This window comes from Polyodon spathula, chromosome 17, assembly GCF_017654505.1.
Source record: "Polyodon spathula isolate WHYD16114869_AA chromosome 17, ASM1765450v1, whole genome shotgun sequence".
NCBI classification, from domain to species: domain Eukaryota; kingdom Metazoa; phylum Chordata; class Actinopteri; order Acipenseriformes; family Polyodontidae; genus Polyodon; species Polyodon spathula.
In genome coordinates this window covers 10,327,047-10,342,728 of record NC_054550.1, presented here as the reverse complement: position 1 = coordinate 10,342,728, position 15,682 = coordinate 10,327,047, and the positions used below count along the sequence as shown (strand labels likewise).

The following is a 15,682-nucleotide window of genomic DNA, read 5'->3' as shown; positions in this document are numbered from 1 at the left end:
TCGATATTTTTTTTTTTTTTAAAACACTTAAACTCACACCAAATATTGATTTGATTTCTGCTGCAATAGATTTTTGGGGTAAGTATGTACCAGCTTCACACAGTGTTCATTCTTCACTTTGCATTTTGTGGACCACAATTAATTGATAAATATAATCTATTAACATGTCTATTTTTGAAAGCATTCTTACTTTACAGCATTTTTTCACACCTGCCTAAAACTTTTGCACAGCACTGTGTGTGTGTATATAATTCCACTTAGTGTCAAGTTACATTGAGACCAAATAAAACTGGACTCTGTTTAAAACATTTTCTTGAGAAAGATAGATCCAACTGTGCTCACTGGGATATCCAAACACTTGGATATTATTTTGTACCTTCCCCTAATCTATGCATTTGTATTACTTTATCTCTAACTTCTGTAGAATGCTCTTTGGTCTTCATTTTCCTTCAGATTCACAGCCTTACCAATGATCCTTCAGCAGTGGGGTTTTTATCCAGAAAATGTGACAGCAACTTTAATGGTTCACAGGTGGAGGCCAATGGTAAGGTAATTGTGTTCTCGTTTGGGCAATTTCTTTCATTGGTGCAAACTGGGAGCTTCCACAGCACAGGGGTTGAATACTTATGCAAGCAAGATATTTCAGTTTTTTATTTTTCTTAAAAATATTTCCCAACATAAAACCAGTGTCACCTTACAATAATTGATTCTGAGTTTCAGTGTTTAAAAATAAAATATCAAACAGTACAAAATTTCAGTGTACCATTTGCAATTCAGTAATATGAGAGAATTGGTCAGGGGGTATATATATTTTCAGTGTTAATCTACTTATTAATGTATGGAGTTATATCCTCAATTACATGATGAAGTGCATGTAGTAAATACGAATACATTGTAACTACACTGTAACTAAATCTAGTTAACATTCTTGTATTTTTTGTGTGCCAATTAACTAACATTTAGCCATCACTAGAGTATCCTGGTCAGTAAATTAGTAGTTTCAAAACTCGCCTTTTCTTTTTTTGTTTTTAAGAAAAAGAAAGAAAAAAGATCTTGACATGAAATCTCAGTTTCTTGTATATTCAGCAAGTTGTCAGGGTATATGAACACAGCTCTAAATCAGAATTTAGTGACAGGGTAATTTTAGCCTTTCTTCTGTGGCCAGCAGTTCCTGTTATTTAATGCCCCAAGGGGCAACATAATCCATTTTAAAATGGCCAAGTTAAAATATCACAGTAAAGGAAAGAGGCTCGGCTTGGGCATGACTCGCACGGACTGCAAGAATGTGTGAAAGAACGAGAATAACCTCAGACTGTAGTAAATTGTAAACCGATGGCCTTGCCAGTGCAAATGATGAAAGATTTGATTAAACTTGAACTCCTTGGCTCAATTCCAGCGTTCTCCAATATCTCTGTGACCAGATGTTGTAACACAAATACCTGGAGTAAAGCCTACTAGCCCTAGGGAGCTCTGTCCGGACTGTCCAATCCCACTACTTGTGTGATTGATTTATTTGTTAATTAACAGTACCCCAAAATCAACTCCCTGTTGGCTGTGCCACATTGCTTGTGGGTGTTTAGACAAAAGATGTACAAAAACAGCTGTAATTCAAATACAGCTTGAATATAAATCAATTTTTTTCAGGGGCCATGATGTTCCAAAGGGCAGATTTAAGAAGGCTCAATTTACTTTGCTTGTAAGCAGGTTTTTTTTTTTTTTTAAACAAATCTAGATAAGTGCCCAGAACTTCAAGAGGTAAAATATATAGTCTTTGTTTTCATACTGACTCGGGTCAAGCACTTCTTTTTCACAATTTATTTGTCCAATATTTGCTGGAGATACTTCCTGTGTTTTCCTGTGTTATACATTACCTATTGTTAGTAATTAATGTTAATTAATTATTACTGCTGGTCAAAAAAGGGAAGCATTTCAAATTCGTTGTTATTTTTGTGGGAGGAGGAAGAGTTAAGACTGTGAATTGGATTTGAAATGTGTTGGTCAGGCTTTAAATAGGGGACAACGTGATTTATAATAAATTAACTGTGGGTTAGTTTGGCAATTATGTGAATTGTAGACAGGTGACTTTTAACTTCAACTACATGGGATACTAATATGCCAACAAAAACAAACACCAATTCAATCCTTAGACCTCAAACAGGAAATACCTGTGCAGAGTCCCACAGGCCAGGAACTATGTCCTCAGGTAAACACAATGGACAGGGAACTGCACTTCTAATATCTCATTTAGAATTCCCAATATGTGCAGGGCAGGCTCATGTTTGACATAACAGAATGCTGAAGCTACATTAGGTGCCGGTAAGTAGTACAAGTTGTATGTTTGAAATGTTTTATTCTGTGTGTCAGATAGTTTAGTACTGCAAGCAGAGCTTTAGGGATTTTAATGTGAAGACTGTACTATAGCTGGTACTAGGTACTTGCCACTACTGTTTCAAATCTGTAATGTAAAAAGAAAAAAATGCTGCTTTTTAGAAAATTTAACTACAATATGAAGCTTATTAAAACTACCCTTTTCTGTGTTTACAGAACTGCGAACACCTAATCCAGTAATAATAGTATGATACATTACCTAAAAACTGTGTTTACACAAGTTTTCAAATTGGAGTTACTTTTCAGAAAATTGTTTTCCAAAAACCTCTGGAACTTTTTTTGTGCCTGAACCCGCATTAAATGAAAGCAGCCATGTACCCTACAGCATTTGTTTCAGTCCACACTGCTTTAACATGTCACACAGATCTGACATACTTTTTTTTTTAAGTGTGTATTTTTGCATATAACTGCTTGTCCAATTGTCACAAAACTTGCACAAGTGATTGAATATAGCATAACCTGGAAGCACTGGAGGATGTCTGTCAACTGGCTGTTGCAGTTGTCTATCTATCTGTATGTCAAACATACATATGCATTCAGTGGATATAAGTCATGGTGATTAACTTCACTTGTCCATTTTCATGTCATACTGCTTATCCAACTGAAGACATTTGGGATTAACATGATCTAGTTTTTGAGAGTATTGCATTCTGGGTCATTGTGATGGTTCACATCCCATCCCTTATAAAATAACAATAACTTTTAACAAGCTGACGTGTTTTAAAGGAATCCTGGAATAAAGCGGGGCTGTTTCTTATTAATAACTGCAATGAAAACAATAATATTATATACTGTGTTTATTTAAATGTATATGAATTGTTTTAAATTTAACAATTGCACAAAGTAGATACATAACATAGTATTACACTTTACCTGTGGGGTTAGAGGAGGCCGCGGGTAGATGCCAGTACAGGAAAAAAGGAAGACAAACAGAAGAATCAGTATTGGAGCGGTGCTGAATGCTCAATGCGTGTTCCTCTGGGAAGGGGCACATTCAGAGGGAAGTACGTAATTTATTATTCAGTAACCCTAATTGTCCATACAAGTAAAACCTAAATTAAAATAGAGATTAGATGCAAATACTTACTGGTTTGTTAGTATCAGTGTGGTGCATGGGCAGCGCAATTGTTTGCGCGAGCCGAGCAGTACAATGAGGTGCCATGTTTGTGAGGGGCAGATATTACCTCGGTTGTACCGTAAAGGCTGTTTGCAATGTGCAAACAAATTAATTTATTACAGGTGGGTAACTGAAGGGCAGTCCATGCCGTTATTAAAGTAAAGAGGTGTTGTGATTTGTAATAATAAATAATTAAATAAATTGCACATTTATTGAAAATGATTCTAGGTAGAATTGTAATATAAAACCTAGTGATTTTATGAAACTTTGATATTTATATAATAGTTGCCAACTGTATTTTTGGTTTCTCCCAAGGGGAGGAGTGGTTTCAGCCTGGGTATAAAACAGAGGCTGGTTTAGAGAGATGAATGCTGCATGAGTGTCCTGGCTAGACATAACAAAGTATAGATATACAGTTTAATCAGCCTGCACTTAGGATTTATTTTCTTTTGTTTTGTAAAAAGTTTTTGTTTTTCTTAAAATTGTTCCTGGAACTTAGAAAAATAAAAAGGGGGGAAAAAAGAGAATTTGCAAACAAAACTTCTGTTGTCCGTGTGCTTCCCTGCAATACCATCTTTGGCCACTTGGCATAACCTAACAGTCATATATTGGGGTCTGTCGGGCCATACATTTGTCTTCTGTATGTCACATTTTTGCACGTATTTATAAAACTGCTTATTAAGGGCATTAAACTTTGTATTAATGTAATATTAGCATAAGTAACAGGAGTATCAGATTATGTGGATGCTGGATATGGGGGTGTCTTTCTGTATGACTGTCCATCTGTCACATTTAGTTTTCAAAACATTTCGATTTTAAAAGTAAACATGTTTTCAAAAAGCGTGTATTTGAATATTTTTATTAGATGAACTATTCCAAGAAAACTTTCCATAACAAGTAATAAGATTTTAGTTTTCCAAACAGATCATGAACCCCAGCACTGGGTCCCAATGTAATGTTGCTGTATCACTAGGAAGGCCTACTCATGCCAGGTTACTGCTAATTAGCAGTGAAAGCAAAGTTCACATGAACTCTGTCTTGCTATGGTTAAGCACATGGGAAGCATGTGTTTGTTTTGTTAATATGTGATGATTGGGGCAAATAACTGTTTCCAGATCTTTGTAAATATGTTTTTTTTTTCCATATTAATTCTGCTTTTTCCATTTGTGATTTACTCAGTAGTGCTGAATTTAGAAATATTAAAAGAAACGTAATACATTCAATGACAAACATTTTGACTAGAAGACATTGTGTAAGACTTATGACGTTTGTCATTTAAAACATTTAGGTTTTTCTGGATGTGAATTGTGTAAATTGCATGGGAATGCTATTTTGAATATTATTCCACTGAAATGTTAAACATTTAGTTTGTCATTTTATGTGATTTTGTAGTTAAAGGTATATACTTTGTTTTACATTTAGAACATTTTCACTTTTGAACAAAATGGTTTAATTTAGTTTTGTTAGTCATTTGAACAAAATGTAAATAGCATCTAAAATGGGTAAGCTGTTAAATTGAAGTATTAACACATTACATACATGGTCAAACATTTTAAATAAACAAAATGGTAATTGTTACACTAATTTATAGATCATAGTAAGACCACCCCCCTATTAAGGATATATTTAGTTGGCCTGTACTGGACTTTAATGTCTAGTGTCTGGCTCTTTACCCATGTGTTCTACAAAGTTGGTAGCTTGCTTTTTTTGGCAAAAGACACAATTGAGGGCGGTACCGAATCGACGTATAGTAACTCTTGCTAACCGAAAAACAAGCTAATGTAATCAGATGATTTTGTAAAGTGCATTGTGTGCTCCCTTTCACCTGGCTCACCCTTTCCCTCTTTCCCACAGACTACGAGACCAGCACCGCGCTGCCATTCGCGTGATTCGCCGGATGCAATACTTTGTGGCCAAAAAGAAGTTTCAGGTGAGTTGTGAATGGGAGTTTTGTTTGGTAAATAAAAAAACTTCTCTTTGCCAGTTAAAATTTCCTTTATGGGGGGAAGAAAAGCCCAAGCCAGAACAATTCAGGTTTTTGTAATTGGGAGCTACACCCACTATTCTCTATCTTGTTGAATGAGGTGATTGTTCAGTGAAGTTAGTGGAGGGGGGAGGAGGGAGGGGGTTGTAGTCCACTGGGAACTACACAGGTTCCTGAAATTTAGCTCAATGTAATTTTTCGACTAATGGCCATGACCTTCGCCCCCGCAAACGGTCTGTATCACTGCTGACATTCTGGTTATCTCTTCATCAATCAAATGCCTGCATTTGTTTCCATAGCCACTCCTATACAGCCTACCCACTGAAATGAGCCCTACAGTAATGTTTAACATCACAACTTAAAGTCCAAGAACAGATTTGTGCTGAAATATCAGTTACGTTTTATGGCTGTATCCCGCCAATGTAAATAAGGGTGTGCACCATAAATTAGAGCCTGTTTATTTTCTGCATCTACAAATGCATATTAAAGGGTACATAAGGACCTTTTTATTTTATTGTTACATGTTCCCTTGTGTTGCTACAACTGTTTATGTAAGATGTGTGTATTGTTTTATTTATTTATTTATTTATTTTTTACATTTTGACCACTTTTTAAAACTTTTAAATTGCATTCCCTGCCTCCCAAAATGGCTTTACATGTACCCGCATGGACCTCTCAGAACTACATTTCCCTTCATCCTCCTGTTCACATGTAACTGAGATGGATTTACCAGTGACTCACCATAAGATTGAGCGATATCACATATAGCAGCATATAAATTGTCAATTTGCACCCATTTCTTAGCTCCACGGTGAAGTGCGCTGAATTTTAATTGTGTTTGGAATAAAGGTATGTCAATTCTTCTAAAAACTCAAGAAAGCTGGAAAATATTGCACAAAATACAAGAAAATAAACTACAGTTCTAAATTGTTTCAGCATTCATACAGTCATACACTTCCCCAGTTGCTGGTTCATTAGATAATTTGTATATAATCAACAAGATACAATACACAGGATATTTCTCCAAATATCCGATTGGTAACAAACGTGTGTTTTCTATATGTAAAAATCACACCTTAAAGAGCAGCCTGGGTACAGGTATGAAGTATCACAGCTAATGAATGCATTGCTGTTATTGTTTAAAATCAATGTGTGTCTCATTTTCTGTTTCAGTCATTACATGCTGATGACTTTTTAAAGCTCAGAAGTTTTGCCTCGGTACACCTCTCAAGCTGGTGCACCAGAGTGTAACCATTAACCTGCCCCCCTGCAACACTCCCTCCAGTGGATGTGAGAAATACAACAATGAACAAATACACTTAAATCCACTGGGGACTTAACGGTTACACCTCTGTGATTCACTGAAGTCATTTATTATTTACTTTTTTAATAATCAGATACATTTTTTGAAAATATAACCAAAAATAAAACATCCTTGCATGCAGAAGATATATTTTTAGAATGTTTGCTTTTTTGTGCCCATGCCTCTATAAGTGTTTCTTTTTGTATGTAAGCAGTATTTTCCTTTTAGACATTTGGGGAAGTATATCTGCCTATGTTTACCCTGTACTGCATGAAAATCTCAGTACTGCTGTAGTTCTAGATTTCCAAATGGCCCTCGCAAGTTTGAATCCCTATAGACCACTGGGGCTTGCCTTACCTCTACTGGCACCTTCAAGCATGTGTCTTCAAGTATTGTTGCTCATGGAGGACGTGGCCTGTGCTCTGTAATGTGCTATTATCCAGGCCCGCAACATATTTCAAAAATAAATTTGTCTTTTCTCCCTGTTTGTTGGCTCTGGTCAGATGTACAGTACTGTATTGAGAACAGAGGGTCATCTGTAAACTGGGTCTGACACTAACCATCCTCGCTTCACTGACACAGGTCCATTATAGCCAATGGATTTTGTGCTTTTTCATCCTTTCCACAAACGAATAATGCAGTTATATATAAAGCTGCAGTGTCCTACAAACAAATCAGTTTTATACTAAAATGAGATTCCATTTGGTAACCCTTAGTGTCTGGAATTCACATTTAATTACATTTAAATTACATGAAAATGTATATGCTTTCCTATTAAACAATAATTCATATTCAACTCTTACAATAATTATTTGTGAATAAGGCAGTGTTTTATACCCCCGATATGAGTCTATTTTGAATATGTCCTACATTGATGATTGTTTGACATGAATTCAATAGGAAGTGTGTTGGCTCACATGGTCATTGCCTGCTAGTTAATTGGCCATGACGACAGTAAGTCTTCCTGAGCCGAAGGGCATTTCACGGAAGACAGCCAATTATCTGCAGGTAATGATCACCGCTGAGGATATTACTGCTGTTATAAATCAAACACCCCATAGTGCATCTCTTTTTTCATTTCTGTCTGCAAAAATCTATATATGTTATGGGCAAAGCCTGAAATGCGAGCAATTCGCGAATTGCCTGCTGACTTTGGGCAAAACTCGAAAAATAATTAAAATAACTTATGTTGGACTTTGCCTGGGCAAACTGCAGTCTGCCCACTGCTTCTTGGGCAGAGTCTGAATCACTCCCTCTGTTCTTTCATTCCTGTTCCAAGTGACAGGCAGACCTTTGGAACAAGGAACATCGGAACAAAAATTTACATGAGAAACGCTATTGACACTTGCATATAAAAAGGACAGTATTATTAATAATGTAATAACAACAATGATAATAAGGAGTTGTAGTATTATAACTGTCCAATCAGAGAGATGGATGCAGTTACTGAGTGGAACATGAATGATTAGCTGACTTACGTTTGACAGTGTTTATAACTAGCGGTTGGAGAGTGTAAGTTAAGTACGTAATGCATGTATAGATTTTTATATTTTTGTTAAAAATAAATTAGTCTTGTATATCTAATCTTATATATTTTATATAGTCATGTCGTAAATAAAAATACATTTTAAATACATGCCTATTTTCTGAAACCGGACTTCCTGTGTAGTTTTTATGAATGAGATGAGTGAGTGAATGATTCTACTCAGGTCTCTGTCCCCTGAAAACATAAAATGAATGATCTATGAGATTAATTTCAGGCTTTGACTGGGCAATATTGGGCACTCCTAGATGTGCCCTGGCAAAACCTGGAATGAATGATCTTTGTGATTCATTTCATAAATTGCCCAGTTTCAGGGTTTGCCCGTAACATTCCCTTAGATTAGATTATTATATATATGCTTTTGAGATCAATTGAACAGACTGCCTAAAAGTAACCCTATGGGTAATTGTACCAGTAAGTAAGATATAATGAAAATACCGTCTGTAGCCATTGAACTTAGAACTTGACCATTGGAAAGCTACCTCCTAAATTAGATTTTCATCATGCAGTTGCACTGTTAAAAATGTTATTTTTTTCAAATCCATTCAAATGCATTGAGTCCATTTGGAATGTCTTTAAGGGCCAATTACAACACACCTTTTACTGAGTGTCTGGGCGGGTTTTTTCCATTATTTATGATTGTATTTTATGTATTTATTTATTTATTTTCATTTAATGGCCATAAAGCAAAAAATAATAATAATGCAATATTAAATTCATTTAACATGTTTTTTCCATTTTGTTCATTTGGGGCAGATGTGAGGTCTGTTTTTTTTTTATTTCCAAATAACTTTTGGTTGCACTTGTTATTTGGAGGAACACAATGTAAACCAATTTAGGTTGAAAGTACAAGTGTAAGTATGCGCAATGCTAATACTTTTGTAAAACCCTCAATGACAGAATATGTAGTAATACTAAAAGAACATTATTTGACAAACATTTGGTCCATGATTTCAATTCTAGTCTTTTTCAAAACAACACAGTTTGAAGCAACGTCAATTGAGAAATGAAGACGTCTAGTCTGAACAATCTGCCCTGTTTCACTGGCCTCAATAGCAGGGTTTCACTGTACGTACGTATAGTTTGCTTTTATTGTAGAAATGCAGAATAGACTCTTAACAGGAAGGGGGCATCTTTAAAAAAGTAACCCTTATAAAAGTTTGCCATGGTAAATTTGCATGGTAAGTTTCAAATGATTATATTGTGCATTTACCATAGTTTATCTAATATGCTTTGTCATACATATCTGTGCTTTGCAATGCTTACCCATGCTTTACCACATTTTCACTGTTTTATTACAATGGGAAACTTTTTAAAGGGTTTAAATGACAACCCACCAGCTTCATCCATCACTGAGCAATGAAGGGGCTGCTATTTGCATGCAGCCATTTTCCCCCTTTTTTTTTCTAAACATCTAATTTTAAACAACCACATGCCACAGCTGTGCACGTACCCCATCCATTGTCTGGGCACGCTCATTCTCTCATTTCAGTGAAGCTTGGTTGCAAATAATGTTTTTCTTGCATGTGATGCAGAAAACGCCTGCTAATTCCCTTAGATTATTATTACTGGTAATGTACTAATGATTATAGGAATCCAAACATGTCTGGGCTCATGGAAAAGCTATTACCAGCCAGGTTTTTGGTTACACAGGGGAGCTGATTTAAGGTCTGGTTGCAAATCTGGTTACAAGGTCTTTGTTACAGGCCGACAAGCCCTCTACATTTATTTGTTTATTTTTAGAACAGGGTACCCCTCCAACCCTGTGCAATTTATTGTTTTGTATTTGTTTGTTTATTATGGTTTATTATGTATTTCAATGATGGAGATTTTTGCAGATTGGTAATAAATTATAAAAATGTTTCTGTAAGTACAAATTAACAACACTCCATACTTGCAATGAACTCGAAATCGCACCATTTAAAAACTGTGATGTTTCACCCCACAATCACATTTAGAAACACTACTATGCAGTTATCAAACATACAAATTAAATAACAGAAAGACTGACCTACCTTAGCGAAAGCATTGGTTATTGTTTCTTTGTATTTATTTAAATATGACGGCATAGCAATGTTGTTTTGTTTTTGTTTGGGTGTGTTCTGGCAGAGGCGAGGTTGGCAGCCTGTCCTCTGCCAGAGGTAATGAAAAACCTTGGGCAGAAGGTAGCCATCTCCCAAATGAAGTGACCTGCATTAAAACCTGCAGCTCTCTGCACTCAGAGTGGGTGTTCTAGAGGAGAGAATGGGAGCGAGAGAGGAAAACGTAACTGAAACTTAAAATGAGAGTAAGGATCGGTGAAGGCAACTGCCCAGCCTGACCTTAGGTCTGTTTTGTATGTTGTGTTCGAGATTTGTTTCGTTTTGAATATTTATTTCTCTCTGTGAGCAAAGTGTTTTGTGTTTTTAAATATTTTATTTATTTTATTTATTTTTGCACACCATGTCCTTTGCCCTTCAATACCTTGCCTGTGTTTCTTCCTGCATCTGGCCTGACGTTTAGGAACCATGTGACAGAGTAGCCAGGTGGACGGGCTGCTGACCTTGCCTCTGCCAGAACACAAAAAAACAAAACAACATATTTAAATACAATAAATAAATACAAATAAACAATAACCACGGCTTTCTCTGTCATTGAAATGCATAATAAGTCATAATAAACAAACAAATACAAAACAATAAATTGCACAGGGGTGGAGGGGTACCCGGTTCTAAAAATAAACAAATAAATGTACAGGGAGCCTTACCCTGTTACAGTCTGGTTGTAGCTTTATACAATAAAACACATGACCACAGTGATCACAACTATGTGTAATGCTGCTGTAGAGAATTAAGTGATGCCATATCTTTAGAGTTGTTATTTATTTCATAATATATAAAATGTCTAATTTTTTACCCTAGTTAAAATGTCTGATTCAAATGCATCTCCCCACTGCAACCAACTTACCAATCGGTAGGACTGAAGATCAAAAAGAAAGCTCAATTCCCACTGTCAAGAGAATTGTATCTTTTCACCCACCAAACCTGAACAATGGATGTTACTGAGCTACTGAACCGTGGAGATGAGGGCCTGTCTGACTAGTACTATCTCTAGCCCATTGTTCCTCCCTCATCCAAAGGAAGGCCAATGTTCTTTGTTGTCCCACAGCCAAAATTGGCAACTGGATGTAGGCTTAATTTGTTCACATTAACAACTAAGGCCAAGGTTTGAACAAAGACCTGGTCAGGAAGGGCTAGAATTGGCCATCTCTGTTTTAAGTACTGTATGTGTATTTGGTAAAGCACCTGTTTCAGCAGTGTTTAACATGCAGTTTGTTTCCTTTCTTTTCTAGCAAGCCCGGAAGCCGTATGACGTGCGGGATGTAATTGAGCAGTACTCTCAGGGCCACCTTCACCTCATGGTGCGAATCAAGGAGCTGCAGCGAAGGTATTTACAAATGACTGGCCCTCCTGCTGAGTCCAGCTGGAGGCCAGCCAATGGCGTAGACAGGATTTTGTTTCAGAGGAAAGGGGGGGGGGGGGGGGGGGATGTAGGGTGGTGGAGATTTTTGCAGATTGGTAATAAATTATAAAAATGTTTCTGTAAGTACAAATTAACAACACTGCATACTTGCAATGAACTCGAAATCGCTCCATTTAAAAACTGTGATGTTTCACCCCACAATCACATTTAGAAACACTACTATGCAGTTATCAAACATACAAATTAAATAACAGAAAGACTGACCTACCTTAGCTGACGTTTAGATCCCCAAGTCCATCCTCTTGTTTTTCTTGAACTCCTGTCGAGTACATATAGCCAAAGCGACACAGGAGTGGCTTACAAACAAGAAAGTGAATGTCCTAGAGTGGCCCAGTCAAAGCCCGGACTTCAATCTGATTGAGAATCTGTGGCAAGACTTGAAGGTTGCTGTCCATCAATGATCTCCATCCAACTTGACAGAGCTTGAACAATTTTGCCAAGAAGAATGGGCGAATATTGCATGATTCAGATGTGCAAACCTGGTAGAGACTTACCTCAAAAAACTCACAGCTGTAATTGCTGCCAAAGGTGGTTCTAGCAAGTATTGACTTAGGGGAGTGAATACTTACCTAACCAAGACATTTCAGTTGTTTTTTTTTATTTTTTATTTTTCATTAACTGTTGTTTCACAATAAATATTCTCTTGCTTCTTCAAAGTGTTGAGTAGGCTGTGTAAATCAAAGGAAAAAAGCAAAAAAATCCCATTTAAATGCTTCAAGATTTCAGGTTGTAATATATATATATACATATATATATATAAAATATAAAACATTTTTTTTAAAAAGAGTGAAAAGGGAGGGCAGCAAAATTTTGTTTGCCTAGGGCGGCAAAAATCCTTGCACCGGCCCTGATTTAGGACCCTACCAGCTAACCTGCATAGTTTATTAAATGAGTAGATAGACAATATGCAGGTTGTTACGTTCCCCTAGGCATGTCAGTTATCTAGTCAAATGAAGTGAATTATGCACCAGCGTTATGTCTTTGTTACTCCGTTCAGTTAGTAGTCAATGGTTAAAATTCTAAAACTTCATACAACAGTGCATAGACAGTATACAACTGTAGGACAGATCTGTGATATATATCTGGAGTCATTTACTCAAGCTAACCTTATAGACTACATGATTTATACAGTAATTGCTTTTTAAACTTTAACAGAAATTATTAATTAAAGTTAAAGTTTGGGTCGAAGCTGAAAATTAAAAAAAATTAAAAGACTGACCCCCGAGTCTAAATGACTTACAGAACAATGTAGTTGTCAATGACCACACAACACAGGCAAAATAGCATATTTAATTCATTAATTTGAACTTTGATTCAAGTTCAGTGAGTTGGTTCAGTTCATCTATTTATTTATTTTAGCATTTCTAATATCTATAACCTGGTCCACACACTGATGCGTTTGATTAATGTCATAACTCTGCTATCTGGCTCGGCACCAGTCCCACATGTGCTGCACACATGCCAACTGCTGGAGGGTGATAACAGTTTACTGAAAAATAACGAGTGCGGGAATGAAAAGGATGGCGTCTAATTCGATGCTGTGATCATTTTTTTTTTTCTTGGGGTTAGATGTGAATCCTAACCAACACTTTAATGCTGAAGATTGTTCCTACCTCTTAGTATCTTAATAATGCTCTCTTACTGATGTGCTTGTGATTGTTTTGTTTTCCTATTGCTTTATGTTTGTTGAAAGTACTTGTTTTTTACACCTCATCTACTTCCTGTGTCACAGGTATTAAGACCCCACCTGCTCTCTACATAGTTGCCTAAATGGGCAAAGTAGGCTCAGGTGTGCTTCTATTACCCGTAACACAGGAATGGAACTGTAAAGTGTTGTGGGAGACAAAACAATATATATTAATTTGTATCACAGTGAAATAGAAAATATCAGAGATAGTAAGCTAGCATTTTAGGGTGTTTGTTTGACCTTGCAACTGTACCATTTAAAATAAGAATTGTATGGAAAAACTTAAGAAGTCTTATAGTCCTACATACCCAAGGTATAACATTTTAATTATAGTGCTGATATCCTTAAAGCAAATACCAAATAACAAAACATGTTTTACAGTGAGACTCTTTAGATATCACGTCAGCGGGACTGAGGATACATGGTGACAGTAAGATCAGCTGACTATCAGGAGTTCACCAATTAAAGGGTTGATTCCAAAAATATGCCTGTTTTTCTGTGGAACTAAAATAGTGTAGAATGCATTGTTTAATACAATCGTTAATAACATTGTTACATACAGTCAATTACATTGTACATATAAACCACAGTGTAATAATTAAAAATATAAGAAAGCTGTAAACCTACACTTGTCATTGTTCTATATGCTGTATCGTGCTACCATCTGAATATTGCATATTGTACAGCAGCTTCTTTCAGTGCTTTTACTGTATTTCTCAAAGTGATATTAAGTGGGATGCAAATCAGCTTGATGAGTTAAATGTGAGTCATATGAAAGGGAGTGTGATAATGACTAAAGTGATGTTATCAGGAGCTTGTCTTCATTGACTCCCTTTATATCCTGGCCGGGACATTTCAGTATGGTGATAATAAGTGGAGGGAGGCATTACCAGGAGAGAGATTAAGAAGCTGAGACAGTAAAACTGGTCAGTATGTTGTGCTAACACTGCTTAACATACCAACACAACACAGTTATTGTTTGTTTTGTTGTCTGGTAATATATAAAAATCTGCTATAAGGATAGTGGTGCCGTCATTTAAAATTGAATCCTAGGGCTATTCATAACACCGTTTAACAATTTTTTTTTTTTTTTTTTTTTTTTTTTGTTCCTGGGTAATGTTATTTCCTTATTGCTTATGCCTCAAAAGTATAGAAAATGGCTATTATTCCCCACAAACTTTGAAGTGAGTAGTTTTTCGAGATTTACTATTATACTGTATTTACAGTATAATCGTAAATCTCGAAAAACTACTCACTTCTAAATCTTTTGTAGTCATTTTTGTATTCCTTTACTATAAGTACATGTTAATTTGGATTCATATGTTGTTTTTTTCTGACTTTATGTGAACGAAAAGACACACATTTGCCCGTTTTCCCATTGGAAATAGTGGTATTTTGAAATATCACTGTCCTGGTCACAAAAGCAAAGTTTGTGGGGAATAATAGCCATTTTCTGTACTTTTGAGGCATAAGCAATTAGGAAATAACACTTACTACCCAGGAACAAAAATTGTGTTACATAGTGTAATTCATCATTTCAAACAGGTCAAACATCCCAACGAATGAGACTGGTTCAGTCCCTTGCTCTTTTAATAAATATGGTGCTAGAATGGATGCAAGGATTAGTATGGTGAAACTACACTAAAGCCATATTCCTTAGGAGTTCTGATGTGGTTTCTGGAACAGAAGAAAACATATCCACAAGATCAAAGGGCAGTAAAGCGAATGTGAGCCCAGTGGAATATTGTTCGAAACACACAGATCAATCAGAAAAGAGAAGCAGTTGCACTCGACATCCAGGGCAGGCTTGGCATGCATTTACCACAATGACAGAGCGGGTCTTTTATTCTGTGTTAACTTCACACGAGAATCCACAGTTACCACCACTTAGGGAAAAGAGGATATTATAGACTCTGAAACTGACTTACAAGATGTAATGTATGTATGAATACAATCTCTACCTTTTTAACACAATCAGTATTATTACCTAAACAAGCAAAGCCAGGCTAGCTGTGTTTAACACTTCAAATTCCCAACCGTTAGATCCTTGTCTTTTACAGAAGCCATGAGCCTTGTGGTGAGTTTGGTTGCCCAGTTAGAGTGTGTGGTGTTTGTATCTCTCTAATATAGTTATTTTC

The 15,682-nt window shown here is 36.1% G+C and overlaps 1 protein-coding gene across 4 annotated transcripts in view; it reads left to right on the top strand.

Moving 5' to 3' along the window:
• LOC121329608 (potassium voltage-gated channel subfamily KQT member 1-like) overlaps positions 1 to 15,682 on the top strand; it is a 340,345-nt gene that overhangs the window by 195,300 nt on the left and 129,363 nt on the right. For 3 of the 4 annotated variants that reach the window (XM_041275273.1, XM_041275275.1, XM_041275274.1), the window contains 2 exons: positions 5,360 to 5,435; positions 11,667 to 11,761. In XM_041275273.1, coding sequence (XP_041131207.1) covers positions 5,360 to 5,435; positions 11,667 to 11,761 — 171 coding nt within the window. Of the gene's footprint in view, positions 1 to 5,359; positions 5,436 to 6,662; positions 8,310 to 11,666; positions 11,762 to 15,682 lie in introns of those variants that run through there. The other variant, XM_041275276.1, reaches the window with a different exon arrangement.